We start from the raw sequence: 11,479 nt of genomic DNA, 5'->3' as shown, positions 1-11,479 counted from the left end.
TGGTCAGTCTCTTCCTCGATGGTTTCTTCGTCCAAACCAACGACACTTGGGGTTGCAGGAATCGCGGCTCTTGCCTCCTCTTCAGCCAGTTGAGCAGCGCACCGAGCCAACTCCGCAACTCTGACTTCCTCTGAAAGGTAGCTAAAGTCAGCACCCTGATTGTGTTTCCAGAAGTTATAGAAACATCGGAGTGTCGTCCTCTTGTACTTTTCCAGATTCTTGGAGTTGTCAAGCTCCGACTGCTGCACCTTGCCCTCGAGAGTGGCAATAGTCTCGTCCTTAGACTTGACTACCCCCTCCAGATGCTTGATCTCACGGAGATGAGTTTTGTTGTACGACCGGTACTCTTCCCTCAGCTTAACCGCTGCATCTTTTGCAGCTTCAGCCGCGGACAGTTTGGTCACCGCTGCATCCCTCTCTCGGACCACCGTCTCCAACTCCTTAGCATGTTTGGCCTCAGCAGCCGAAAGCTCCTCAGCCGCCTTCACCTGATGTTTCTCGAGAACTTTGGCCTCAATCTGCTCAATGTAGGCCTGGGCTTGGGTACGAGCAGTAATGGCAGAAAGTAAGGCCTGTAAACGAAAGAAAAAGAAGTCAAGACTTATCACGAGAACTGAAAAAACAAAGACTCGAGGAGCAAAGAAATACTTACGCTGGAGATCTCGTTCAGAGCCCTGTTCAGGATCTGATCGACTGGTAGCTCTACAACTTGGATCATGGCAGCCCCAACACGCTCACCTCTGCCAATGCGTTCAATTCGATCCTTAGCGGATCGAATGGTATGGCTCACGAGCCTGGCCTCATGAGCCTCTTCGCGAGAAAGATGCTCCCTAGCAGGCGCAGGTGGAGGGTTGGATCGAGCAGGGGTGTTTTGCTGTTCAGAAGGAGCTGGAGGAGGGGTAGGAGTTCGCCCAGTCGGCGCAGGACTTTGCACGGTTGGTGTGCCCTGAGGAAGGTCTTCTAGTCGACTCTTCTTGGCTGAAAGGCCTCGACTGGTTTCACCAGTTTGTTTCTTTGACCTCCGTTGAAGTTGAGGGACTTCCTCTTCCTCTTCGGCCTGGTACATGTCAAAGATATTGGGAGTCGACATATCTGCATGAAAATAAACACAAGAGGTTAGTAAGGGAAGAAAAAGGTGAAAGTAAGTAATACAACAGAAAGAAGATAATAAAGTGAATACCCGAGCTACAACTACTGGTCGCTATACTATTGACTCTATTAATCATATACTCATTTTCTGGCATGAAGAAGTTTGGCCCTAGATTTGGAGCATATGTAAAGTTGCCATCCCCGTCAAACATGTGACAGGGGATTGGCAGACCATTTAAAAGCGAAATAACGTTACCATTGTCATCAGAAGACTCTTCCAAGTCAACAACTGGTTCTTTGGCCTTTTCTTTCCCCTTGCCTCGGGGAGCAGAAGGCCTTTCTGCAGAAGGGCTGCCCGTGGGTTCCCTGATCGTAACTCCTGTTGGCCTCCTCCTTGGAGAGGGCACAGGAAGTTGCTGCTCGGGAACCCCCCCGGCAGTGGGTTCGTCCGTTTCGAACCCTCTATTGTCATGGCAAGGAGCCAGAAGGCCAGACGACCTCAAATTCTTTTCTAGTGTCAAGGTCTTGACACATTTGGTTGTGGCAGACATCTTGGCCAGAGTATCAGACCTCGAAACCATGTCTGGTGTTGGGGACGGACGCAACCAGGGGCCTGAAAAACAGATCAAGTTTGAGAAATGACGAAAGGAAATACTCTATGATAAAGTATCGACCAAGGCAAAGACAAATTCGTACCTCCTCTCGCGAAGGCCAGGTTGTTACTGGATATATCCGGAGTAAAGAAGTACTCCCTGTTGTAATGGCACACATTTGATATATGGGTGGTGCCACTCAAAAACGTCCGGCCAGTTTCCTGATGACAGAAGTGAAAAAAGCCCGTCCCGTTGTGTTGAGGATTGGACTTGAGGTCAAAGAGGTAGTTAACCTCATGAGGTGAAGGTTCTGGCCATTTGTTAAGTTTGTACAAGACATAGAGGGCAGCCAACATCCTATATCCGTTAGGGGTTATTTGAAAGGGAGCGACGCCGAAATAATTGGCCACCCCCACAAAGAAAGGATGAAGAGGGAGATAAGCCCCCGCTTCAATGTGATACCGAGACCAGGCGCTGTTTGCTCCTCCTGGACGGTTAGTCCTCTGCTCCGCAGTAGGACGTGTAATGGTTACCCCCGTTAGGGGGTATTTTCTGAAGCAGTTCGCGACCATCCGAAGGGTCATCGAACTGGCTGGAGGAGTGTACCACTCGACATCAGGCGGATTGCGATGACGAGGACGAGCCCTAGTTTGGATATTGGGGTCAGGAACAAGATTCTCTCGACCACTGGTCGAGGGAGCCCCCGCCTGCGAATCAGGCTGGGCAGATGAAGAAGGGTTACTTTCAGATTCGGGCCTTTTCTTGCCAGAAGATTTTGAACGGGCCATTGAAGGAGAAGGGTGCGGTCTGGAAGAGGCTCGTGAGAAAGGTATCTGGTGGATGCGATCGGCTGGTTGTTCTTCTCCCTCGAGCAGTTGGGCGAGGAGGTCGTCGTCGACGGGTCTCTCACCTCCCCACAAATCTGGCATTAAATTCTGCAAACAGAAGAATGGGGAGGCGAGGTCAGAGGAATCTAGGAGATTCTTAAAGTAACGCTGGTCGAGTATAAAAGCTAAGCCTTTATATAACAGCATTCTAACCAAGTCTCTCTGTGCAAACAGTTTAAAAAACGGACAAAAAGGGTGAAAGTGAAAAGTTTTCCTGAAAAGCTTTTTCGACTCCCCTTACAACGGGAAGAAATTATTTCTAACTGGTTTAAAAAATCGAAATACTACTTCGATCCTACGTCCTAAAAATCATTAATCCTGGGTTTCAAACCTACTCAAAAGCCTACTTTGCCTACAAAAAACATCTTATCTACAGGCGTTCAAAAAATCAGAAACCAAGAGATTCAAACAGTACACCATTTAAAAGCATGCACCACGAAGGGTTAGAAGCATGGAGTTTCAGAGTAACTTACCAAGGAAAGTGGTCGTGAAGATGGAAGTGAGAGTTTCGGGAGTCAATGAGCCCACCGTCTGATCCTACAGCACAAAGGAAGGTTCGCCGGAGAGAGTAAAGCTCTGGTTTTTAGGGTTTTTCGACAAAGAGATGACGTGCGTAAAAAGGAAAGAAGTGCCTCAAGTAACCTTATATAAGTTTGTCTTTGGTATTCAAAAGGCGTGATCATTAGTTTTCCATTTTCGAAGTATGGGGAAGCGTAATGGCCGTCAAAATTATTTCTGGGAAACCAAAAAGCCTTGATTAGACAGGAGTGGTTTGCTTTTTTCAAGAACGCACGAAGGGCTCTAACACGTCAGGAGGGGTTACCAAAGGGTCGTTCGTTCAAAGTTTATTTACTGTTCGTGGTAAATAAACTTTGGGGGGCAAATGTTATCCAATAAATTAGCATTTGTGACGTGGCGAATAATCTCTTGACACGTGGCTGACACCTGGAGCGTCTGCTAGAGTATCGACCAGGAGACACACCAGAAGCAGGACAGACCTGTCTTTACCACGACCAGACTGGTCGGTGGTTCCGCTGGCAAAGCAACATTTATGGAAAGATCTTATGAATCCCGAACTTATCTCATGTAATCTTCTGAATATCCCACGATTCAGGGGATAATATCTGTAACAATATTGGGCAACCCTCCATGAGCCTATAAAAGCAAGAGATGGCTCATGGGAAGGGACTTTTGAGCCCAGAAATCATAGAGATTAGAGAATTTATCTGAAAAACTTGTATTGTTTGTGAGGAGTGTTGAAACTCATTGAACCCAAGTTCTCTGATCACACTTTTGATCCCATATCAATATCATTCTAAGTGGACGTAGGTCATTACCAGATCCTGGGGCCGAACCACTATAAATTACTGTGTTTTCTTTACTTTTGTCATTACATTATTATCTATACATATTCGTCTATATCATTCATATTTTGACTCCGTGTCAGTTGGCTAAATCGAGGGTCAACATAATCTATGTTTGGTAAATTTATTTTTGATAGCTTGGGGGTTTGTGTTTCTAAGTGGGTTTCATTTTTTAGTTTGATTTGAGGGTAATCTTAACACATTTAAACACTTGATTTTCACATTCCATTTTAATCTAAACTCCATCTAACTCTGCTCTCACAAACTCAAACCTCATACCAAACACCTCTTTAAAGTTTTTTTAGAAGAAAAGTGAAGTGAATGACTAACATGTAGCATTTAAAAGAAAATGGGGACTTAAGTGATCTAAAATATAGATTAAGGACTTAATACAAGTAGAATAAAATAGAGACTCCAAGTGCTATAAACCTATCATCTATATTGATCAATATGTGAGAGCTTTATCCTATATTTGGTAAAAGAGAAAAGTGTGAAGAATGAGAAGTTTAGAATTATCCTATATTTGGTTTTATCGAGAAAAGTGTGAAGAAGGGAAAGTTAAAAAAAAAAGATTGTTTTGTGGGAAAGAAAAGTGAGTAAATAAGAAAAATAGGTAGGAAAAAAATTAGTGGGTCCCACTAAAATCCTTTTGTAGAGAGAAAAGTGAAGATAAATCTTTTGTAATATTAAATTAAAATTACTTATTTATCTTTATATTTAATCTAAAATAATTTATATGAAGTTATTAAATTATAATTTTACTTTTCTTTATTTTCCTTCCTCCTTGTGTACCAAACAATACAAAAAAAAAGTTTTTTTTTTTGTCTCTCGTTATTTTTCTTAACTTTTAACTAAACATAAGGTTCAACCAAACATAGGGTTAAGTATTTTTTTTTATTTAAAAATACAGTGATAATGTTTCCTACATCTCTTCTATATAAAAAGTGTGTAGATAATGAAAATTCTTGGTTTAACGGAATTATTATAAAACTCTGTTAAGTTTGACGGCTTTTAAGAATCTGGCGTTAATTTTAACAGACTTACTTTAAATAATTAAAAAATTTAAAGTAACATGAGGATAACGTGAGGAATCTGATAGTATTCTTTTATATAAACATTTTAAGTACACATGCATATTTTCGGGCTGTTGAAAAAAATCTGTTAACGTCATTAGAAAAAATCCCGCAATTGATATTTTTATTTCAATTTTTAAATTTTTATTTAAAATAATTAAAATATTTATAGGGCTTGATTTTTTTATTTTATTTTATTTATTTTTTAATTTAAAAAAACGTCAATTAACATTAACCGAGTGTATAATCTGTTTCGTCTAGATATTTTAAAAAAAATTATCTTTAATTTTTTTTTTTAAAATATCTTTAATTTTACCGTACTCCTATATAAGAGTCACCTTATCAAATATAATTTATCTCTCTCGAAACTCTATCAATTGTGAGTACATTGACTACATTGTTAGGCTACCTTATCAAATATAATTTCTCTCTCTCCAAACTCTATCAATTGTGAGTACATTGACTACATTGTTAGTCTGGAGTTGAACAAGAGAACACGGTAAATATTTTTGTCACACAAAATTACATCTCAAATTCTTTATAATCATCTATTATTGATTTACTATACAATTTTCACAGAAATAATTACATCTCAATTTACTATCCAATTTTTTCTCAAATAATTGCATCTCAAATTCTTTATAATCATAAATCATTGTTTCAGTAACCATTTTTTTTTTCACATATCAGGTGGATCAATCTACGCAAAGTCCCAAGGTAAGTTAACACATAAAAATAATGCAAATTCAAAATTTTTAAACAAATTACTATATTCACTTATCAATTACTCTATATCATACATCATTGATTTACTAACCCTTTTTTTTCTTCTGAAATTAGGTGGTCATTCTAAGCAAAGTTACAAGGTAAATAGACAGTAAAAAATAATGTAAATTGAAAATGTTTAAATAAATTACTCAATTCAGTAATTAATTACTTTATGCATCTTATTCAAAATAAAATTTTATCTCAAATGAGGCAGTGAAATGCCATCTTATACAAATTCAATTATAAATTACCATATTCATCTTATAGAAATTTGGTTTTTTTCTCTAATCAGGTAGTTATTCACAAATCAGTGCAGTCAGTTCATATAAGATAAAGTTCAACAAATCACAAGGTATCTTCTTATACAAATTCAGTTATGATATATTATGCTATGTGAGTAAAAATATTTTAAATGTTTTCAGTTTATAAATTTAGTGAGTTTAAAATAGTAACACATTAAATAGACAAATAAAACCTACAAACATTAATAAGAATTTAGGATTGATTAGATTAACTATCAAGAAACAATGCTAATGCAAAAATAAATTACTTAGATCTAGAGCTAACTCATTAATACTTGGATTGTTAAAATCTAATTTAATTTTATTGAAAACCCATGTAGCCATTAAAAAAGAAAAAGAAAAACTTTTAAAACTTATACTTGCCTCTGAAAAGTAACACATTAAAACTTAATATAACATGTACACACAAAAAATATAGTAACATAAATACACCTATGCCAAACCATTCTCAGATCATCATATGCCAAAAATTTTACAAGCATGAAAGTCCAAAAATGCTTACATTAGAGGAAAAAACAGAATTCAACTATAAAAATATTTCAACAATACTCAAACAAAAAATTAATCACACAAATAAAAGGATTTGAATAAGTAGTAATCAATTTAGTGAGTTATTCATTCTTATTAATACTTGTAGGTTTTATTTCTCTATTTACTAATTATCAAGATTAAATAATACTCAAACAAATAATGCTAACAATGCATAAATAAAATTCTTAGATCTAGAGCTAACCCATTAATACTTGGGATTGTTAAAATGTTACATAATTTTATTAAAAAAACCATGCAACCTTTATAAAAGAACAACAAAAACTTTTAAAACCTATACTTGCCTCTAAAAAATAACACATTAATACTTAATATAACATGCACATACAAAAAATATAGTAACACATAAATCCACCTATGCCAAACCATTCTCAGATTGAAAATAAACTCACTACAAACAACATAATCAGATTTAAAAAAAATAAAACCCACTACAAACAAAGTAATAAAAACTAAATAAAAAAACATCTAAAATTCTCGACCAAAAACCTAAATCCAATCCTAACACAATTTTCCTTCAATAAAACAAAAAACCCATGAATAATTTCAAAACCCCATGTCAAAAATCCAACCAAGCCCAACAGACTGAAAAGCTTCACAAAAGCAGTTATTCATTCTTTAATTAGTTAAAAAAACCAAAAATATATGAAATCAAATAGGTTGAAAATCTCATACCGGACATTCCAGCTTTCAGGCAACCAGAAATAACATCACCGATCGAGATTTAGGACCAAGTGTACCCACAATTTCTAAAATCAGTGTAAGACATCTCCTTGGCTCTCTCATCATCAAGACCCAAAATGGTAGTATCAACCTGCCAAGGAAACAAAGTTACTAACTTGCACTACCCAAATACACGACAAACAGCTAACTCATAGCTCGTGTAACATAATACCAAATCAAAGCATTACCAATCTAAAAGTGAATCAGCATACAACTTACCTTCATAGCTTTGAGTTGCTCCCCTTTGGGTTTCTCAGCAAATTCAATAATCCGTCCTTCTTCATCGATCTTCATCAGACCAAAAGCAGTGGCTCTCTGTTCATCCATTGGCAGTGCAGCCACAGTGATATCCGCATCAGTCTCTGTGTGTGCCTGAATAAACATCTCATAATCCATCCTATACAAATGGTCTCCGTCAAGAACCAAAAACTCCAAGACATTATGTTCCTCAAAGAGCCACAGGTACTGTCTCACCGCATCAGCCGTCCCCTGCAGTAGTAAATTAAACAGTGAAATACACAGTCAAAACGGTAAGAAGAAGCCGCAGCCATGTCCAGTATAAACCAATCAACCAACCTGGAACCAGTTGGGATTCTCGGGGCTCTGCTAAGCCGCAAGAACTTCAACAAAGCCTTCGTTCTTGTAACCTCCCATGTTACCCGCATAAGCTGAAATATGAACTCATCTGAGGCTCAGCCGAAATATGAACAAAAAACCAGAATCACACATTATAATACAAAGAAAATGTGAATCACCCAAGAAAATTTATCTAAAAGAAATTAAAAGAAAGTAAGTACCTTTTTCCCCCATAGCTTAGAGGATCTCAGATCTGAGCCTCAGCCGAAATGGTCATAGATATTATTTTATTTATGTTCTAGCCGAAATGGTCATAGGAAATGGCTTATGGAATGAGAGTAGTGGGAGAGTGGTGCTACCTCTATGGGAAAGGTTTTAAAGTATGGGAAGAGAGGAGAAAGCTGGGGAGCTAACAGTTCAGTACCGAATTCAAAGAACAGAGGAGAGGGTGGGTGGAGCTGGTGGAGTGGTGGAGATGGTGGAGTGGTGGTGGGTTCCTTTGCCGAGAGACAAAGAGAAGGCACGGTTTAGACAGAGGAGAGGGGAGGGAGACGGCTAGGTTTGGACAGAGGAGAGGGGAGGAGGTTTAGACAGAGGAGAGGAGACGGCTAGGTTTAGAAATGAAATGGGGTGGGGGTAGAAAGATATATATATTTATACTAAGGTTTGGTAGGTAGGGTTTGATTATTGGGCTTCAGTTAATTAGTTTGGGTTTAGCCCAATAGGCTTTAATTATTGGGCTTGAGTTAATTAGTTTGGGTTTGGTCCAATAATGTGTAAATTTTATTACTAATGATGTTAAAATCTATCCAAAATTTATACTATAAAAGATTAATAACTAAAAATTTATAGTCAAAATTTATAACTTAGTTAAACAAAATTTTTATTTATATATATTTAAATTAATTAAAATTAAATTATCTAGGTATACAAAATTTGGAATATATTATTATCATCATATAATATTAATAATTATATTATTTTAGATATATATTAATAATAATATTCATAATATATAAATTTTATATCTTAATAAATATATAAATATTATTGTTATTAATTTCCATATATATATAACATAGTTTGGTAGATTAACATATTATTATATAAAACATATAATTATATTAAAAATTTAACTTTATTATTATTATAATTTTACTTTTAGGATTATACTCATTTCTATTCACCTTCAACACTTTGAGTGCTACCAGGTTAGTATTAAACTATTAATTTTTTATTATTACATACATATTTAAACATATATGATTTAGCATATATGTCATATTTTATCATAGTTAAATAGTATATTTAAAAACATATATGACATATATGCATTGCAATTTTATCTTTAATAAGTAACATCCAATTTTATTAAAAATAGTAGTGTTTAAATATTTATAATGTAGAGTCCAAGAACTTTACTTAGCTAATTATTTAGTAGTATTATAGTATGTATAGTATTATCTTTGTAACTGTGGATTTTTGGTTCAGATCGGGAATTATTTGGACACTCATAGTAGTACTTATAGATTTTCTAAGTTTAACCTATAGTTTAAGAATATTAAGTATAAGCTAAGGTTTGATTATATGACTGATATTAAGGAGAATATTTGTTATACTATATGGTTTAGAGGAGGACCAATAGGATTTTAAGCACATGTTATGAATGGATGATTAAGAATTAATTATTTTGAGGATTTAATTTAATAAGGAGTAAAGTTTGAATGTTATAGGGTCAGTCAGCAGCTTTGAATACGTTGAGGGCTTAGTCAAGGCTGTTTACTCCATTCAAACTTAGCTAAAAATGTGTAATTTCGTGTTTAAATATTTAGCGTGTGCCGATATATCGCAGCTATAGGGGCGATATATCGCAGAACGTAGATACGGAAAACACGAGACGATGCACGGTCGCCTCGGGCATACTGGCCCAGGCGATATATCGCCTACAAGGGGCGATATATCGCCTCCTTCAACATAATTCAAATGTTTTTAAATTCTTTTTCCTTTCAGCCATTCAACTTCTTCATAAGTCCAGCATCTTTTGAACGAGTCTTCAGCCTCTGCTGAACGATTATTCAAATTATTTTCACCTAAAAAGCTATTATTTTTATTCAAGTAAAATTAAGATTCCTTCATTCCCAAACTCTATAAATAGGACCTAGTACCCATCCACTATTCACCTTTTACTCTAAGTTCAGAAGCTGCAAGTGCTAGGAGAGTGTGAGAGTTAAACACCTGGTTTGGGGAAATCATAAGCTTAAACATCATAAGCTTATCAAACACTTTGGGAAGTAAGGTTCTATAGTATTTCGGTTGTGGTGTAGATTGGTCTTACAAGTCCTTGAGGTAAACCAAAACTCTAGTTCATTTGTTTTATGTTATTTTCTTTCTCATAGCCTTTTACTCAGTCTCCTAACCTCATTCTTATTTTGGTTAGGAAATCTAAGTTCTTGAGCACATAAGTTTCGGTAAGCATGTTTTTCAATGGTTTAGTTTTCCCATTCCTTTTCATCTCTTTTTCTTCATTAGACTCACCCTGTTATATATGGTTTTAGGAGTGTTCCAAAAGTCCCAACGCTGTCCACATATCCCGGTAACTTTGGTAAGGAAAATAGGCTAGAATCTATATGTTTTATGCTTGTGTTATCTTATGTGATATGTTATGAAATATGTTATAAATATGTTATGAAATGTGTATGTTTGTAGGCTTGGGCATATGACCCATATGACTAACAAGACCCCAAATGGGTTATGGGCATATGACCTACTTAGATAGTAGGACCCCACTAATCCCATGGGCATATGACTTGTTTAGTCTATGGGACCCCAAGTAATAATGGCCATTATAATAAGTGTATGTAATAAGTGTTATGATATATCTTTATGTTTATTACGAAATTTATGTGTTATGACTATGTGTTCGATTTTCCTTGCTGGGCATTAGGCTCATTCCTTTTTGTTTTATGTGCAGGAAAATAGCTTTTAGTGGCGGTAAGATCCGTGGACGCTTAGAGAATGTGTATCGATGGTGAATGGAGTCAAGGAGCCGAGCGTTATTCGATTCGAGGATGTAGTTTTGTTTTATGTCTTTTTACATGTACTTTTCGCACTATTTATGTAATGTCTTTTTATTTTAAATTATGTTTTGTTTTTAAGGACAATGGGATCCCATATCCTTTTTGGTATTTATGTAAGTAACTCTTATTTTTACAAGTTACTTAATAAAATTATGGTATTTTTGCAAATGTAAGTTCTATTAAGGTTTTGTATGTATAGTTTCGTTAATGGTCCAAAAGTCTAGAGTAGTGAGCCATTACATATAATAATAGTAGGGTTTTGGGTTTTGAGTTTAATATTAATGTGGTCTTAGAATTTACCCAAAATGTATAGTACAAAATATTAATAACTAAAAATTTATACCCAAAATTTTAAACTTATATATTTAAATTAATTAAAATTAAATAACCTAAGTTGACAAAATTCTAAGATATTATTATCATCATATAATGTTAATAATTAAGTTATTTTGGAAAACAAATTGGATATATATTCATA

At 35.7% G+C, this 11,479-nt stretch overlaps 1 protein-coding gene across 1 annotated transcript; it reads right to left on the bottom strand.

Moving 5' to 3' along the window:
- Positions 1-6,741: 6,741 nt before the first annotated feature.
- On the bottom strand, positions 6,742-8,017 carry LOC133789483 (glucose-1-phosphate adenylyltransferase small subunit, chloroplastic/amyloplastic-like). The gene is made up of 3 exons (XM_062227334.1): positions 7,925-8,017; positions 7,568-7,837; positions 6,742-7,439 (listed from the first exon to the last, which is right to left on the bottom strand). Exons 2-3 carry the CDS (start codon positions 7,742-7,744, stop codon positions 7,350-7,352), a joined length of 267 nt encoding a protein of 88 aa, XP_062083318.1. The 5' UTR covers positions 7,745-7,837; positions 7,925-8,017; the 3' UTR covers positions 6,742-7,349.
- Between the last annotated feature and the right edge of the window lie 3,462 nt (positions 8,018-11,479).

The sequence above is a fragment of the Humulus lupulus genome, chromosome 7, assembly GCF_963169125.1.
Source record: "Humulus lupulus chromosome 7, drHumLupu1.1, whole genome shotgun sequence".
Lineage (NCBI taxonomy): Eukaryota > Viridiplantae > Streptophyta > Magnoliopsida > Rosales > Cannabaceae > Humulus > Humulus lupulus.
Note: the sequence above shows the minus strand (reverse complement) of the source record. Positions and strands in the feature narration are given on the sequence as shown.

Bases quoted from the DNA above. Each gene is read 5' to 3' on its own strand.
- LOC133789483 (XM_062227334.1), bottom strand. From the start codon at position 7,744: ATGGATTATGAGATGTTTATTCAGGCACACACAGAGACTGATGCGGAT. The intron at 7,440-7,567 runs GTAAGTTGTATG...TTTCCTTGGCAG, and splicing joins AGCAACTCAAAGCTATGAAG to GTTGATACTACCATTTTGGG.